This window comes from Galeopterus variegatus, unplaced genomic scaffold, assembly GCF_000696425.1.
Source record: "Galeopterus variegatus unplaced genomic scaffold, G_variegatus-3.0.2 Scaffold3611, whole genome shotgun sequence".
Taxonomy (NCBI): domain Eukaryota; kingdom Metazoa; phylum Chordata; class Mammalia; order Dermoptera; family Cynocephalidae; genus Galeopterus; species Galeopterus variegatus.
The window spans coordinates 331,669-334,089 of NW_007729722.1; the positions used below are offsets into that span (position 1 = coordinate 331,669).

The 2,421-nt window shown below is 36.3% G+C and overlaps 1 protein-coding gene across 1 annotated transcript in view; it reads right to left on the minus strand.

Moving 5' to 3' along the window:
• Positions 1-2,421, minus strand: part of GDA (guanine deaminase) — a 41,428-nt gene that overhangs the window by 18,890 nt on the left and 20,117 nt on the right. Inside the window, 1 exon segment of the mRNA XM_008585534.1 lies at positions 1,875-1,893. Coding sequence (XP_008583756.1) covers positions 1,875-1,893 — 19 coding nt within the window.

Here is a 2,421-nt window from a genome sequence, read left to right on the forward strand (position 1 = left end):
CTTCGGTGCTCAGTTTGATGAATGTTAACAGTATACATAGCTTTAACTACCTTTCAAAAAAACCGATATAAACATTTCCATTACTCTGGCAAGTTCCCTCATGGCCTTTTCCAGCCGATTCCCATGACCATCACCCCCAACCTTTGCAACCATTTTTTGACTTCTGTCAATACAGGTTACTTCTGTCAGGCCCTGGGTTTTATACATTTGGAATAATACAGTGTGTGCTCTTTTGTGCCTGGCTTTTTTCGTTTAACAAAATATTTTTGAGATTTATCCATGTTTTGCATTTATCAGTAGGGTTTTTGTTTTTTACTGCTAAGTAGTATTACATTATATGACTATACCTCAATTTGCTTATGCATCTTCCTGTTGGCAGATGTTTGGATTGTTTTCAGTTCTGGGCTTGCGAGGAAAGTGGAGTTAGTTTAGTCTGGCCCTGTAGCCTGATATCTGGCGGGGTATGATTCAGCACATCCACTGTAAACAAGCTATGTAAGGGTGGTATAACTGTGCATGTGCACCCATGTACTGGCTGGTTGCCATTAGTTTGTACTTTCAGTATGGAAGGCAATGGCTCTGAACCGCTGGCGGCGGAGCTGGCATTGGAATAAAGCATGTCTATCCTGTTAACGGCCACCAGAATCTTTTTACTACCTGGCTCATGACCTGCACTGGATGGAGTAGAGGGATCTGTGATCCAGGCCAACAGGGCTATTATGAAGAAAGCTGCTATAAACATCCTTGCATGACTCTTTTTGCAAACATATGTGTTCATTTCTCTAGGTTAAATAGCCAAGAGTGAAATTGCTGGGTCACATATAGATGTATATTTCACTTTATAAGAAACTGCCCAACAGTTCTCCAAAGGGGTTGTATCATTTACCATCCTTCCAACCATGTATGAGTCCACATGCTTTTTATTCTTTTTTTCTTTTTTAGGTTTTCTTCTTTCATTTTTAAAATTTCTATATCCATCACAACTTACGTTCTTTTCATAGTACCATATTTTCTTGTATTCCAAGGATGATGGCAATTTTCTAAAATTTTCTTCTAGATCTTGAAGTAGATCATTTTCAGATGTTTGCTCTTATTTTTTTATTTTTTGATACTTCTTTCTCTTGTTTCGCAATATTTTTATTAAGCTTCCTGTGGGTTTCTCTTATCTAATATTTGAGAAAGTCAAGATCTGCCTGCACTTGTTATAGACAGGGCAAATGAAATACTCTTGGACCAGCTCTCTATCCATAGTACAAGGTTAAATAATCTTCTAAAGTCTACAGATGAAGGGCAAACTGATACATCAAGGTCATGCTTTGGAAATACTGGAGTACTGGGTGGCTACTGCAACAGAGACTATAAAAATGAAGCAGCATTCTCCAAGTTAATAAGCTGCTATGGCATATTTAAACAAACATCTGGTCAACACCCCAAGCTTGCTCCTTCCTTGGTAAGCCCATCTGTACTGACTAGTGCCATGTGCCAGGCACTGTGCTAGCTTCTTTGCACACTTTTTTTTTCATTTAACTCTCAAAAAAAAGCTCGTAAGATAGGTGTTGTTATAATTGCTATTGTTATTGTTATTGTAGAAATAAGGAAATAAATTCTTAGAAAATTAATTTGCTCAAGGTCTGACAGCTTAGAGCTTTACCTAAACGTTTTAAGCCATCACTATGTAACCCAAAGTCAAAAACTGTAAGTGACGTGTTACATTTAAATCATGGAGACCAAAATCCTAGAAAATTTGAAAGTAATACCTGTGTGACTTTTGGATACCTGCTAAATTTTTCATAGTACCTGACTATAGTGTGTATCAAAAACTCATGTCCATTTTTTTCTTATCTATTAAAGCTTTTCTGTAAAGGTAAAATAACTGATTTCCTGCCTTAACACCTGTGACTATATCCAGATATTACCACAATCTCAATGATTCAAGGCTTAAATTAGAAATTTAAAAATCTTAATTACTTCGATTCATTCAGAATTGGGAAAAAAAACCTCTAATCTAACATACCTCTTTTAAAAATATTAATAAAATCATGATGTGTATTATTGTATGTCTCATACAATATATGAGTATATTGTATATACTTGGTATAAAATGTCTCACAGTGACAAACTGAGACTTGAGTTACTGTAGAAAATAATGAAAACCATCAGTGTCAACATGCATACAGTTCAGTGTTCTTAAATACCAGGATGACAAATACATCAAGAGCAGAAATAAGTCCTTGTGCCCCACACCCATGTTATGTTTTTAATTTTTAGTTAAGTCACACACAATGATAAAACAAAAGTCACAGCGGATGCCTAGACATTTGGGCCTGACTCACACTTTCAGAGTGAACAGCCCTGCACACACTCAGGAAAACAATTAAAATGCACCGTGAAGAAAGGAGACATCACTGAATCATCAGCCAC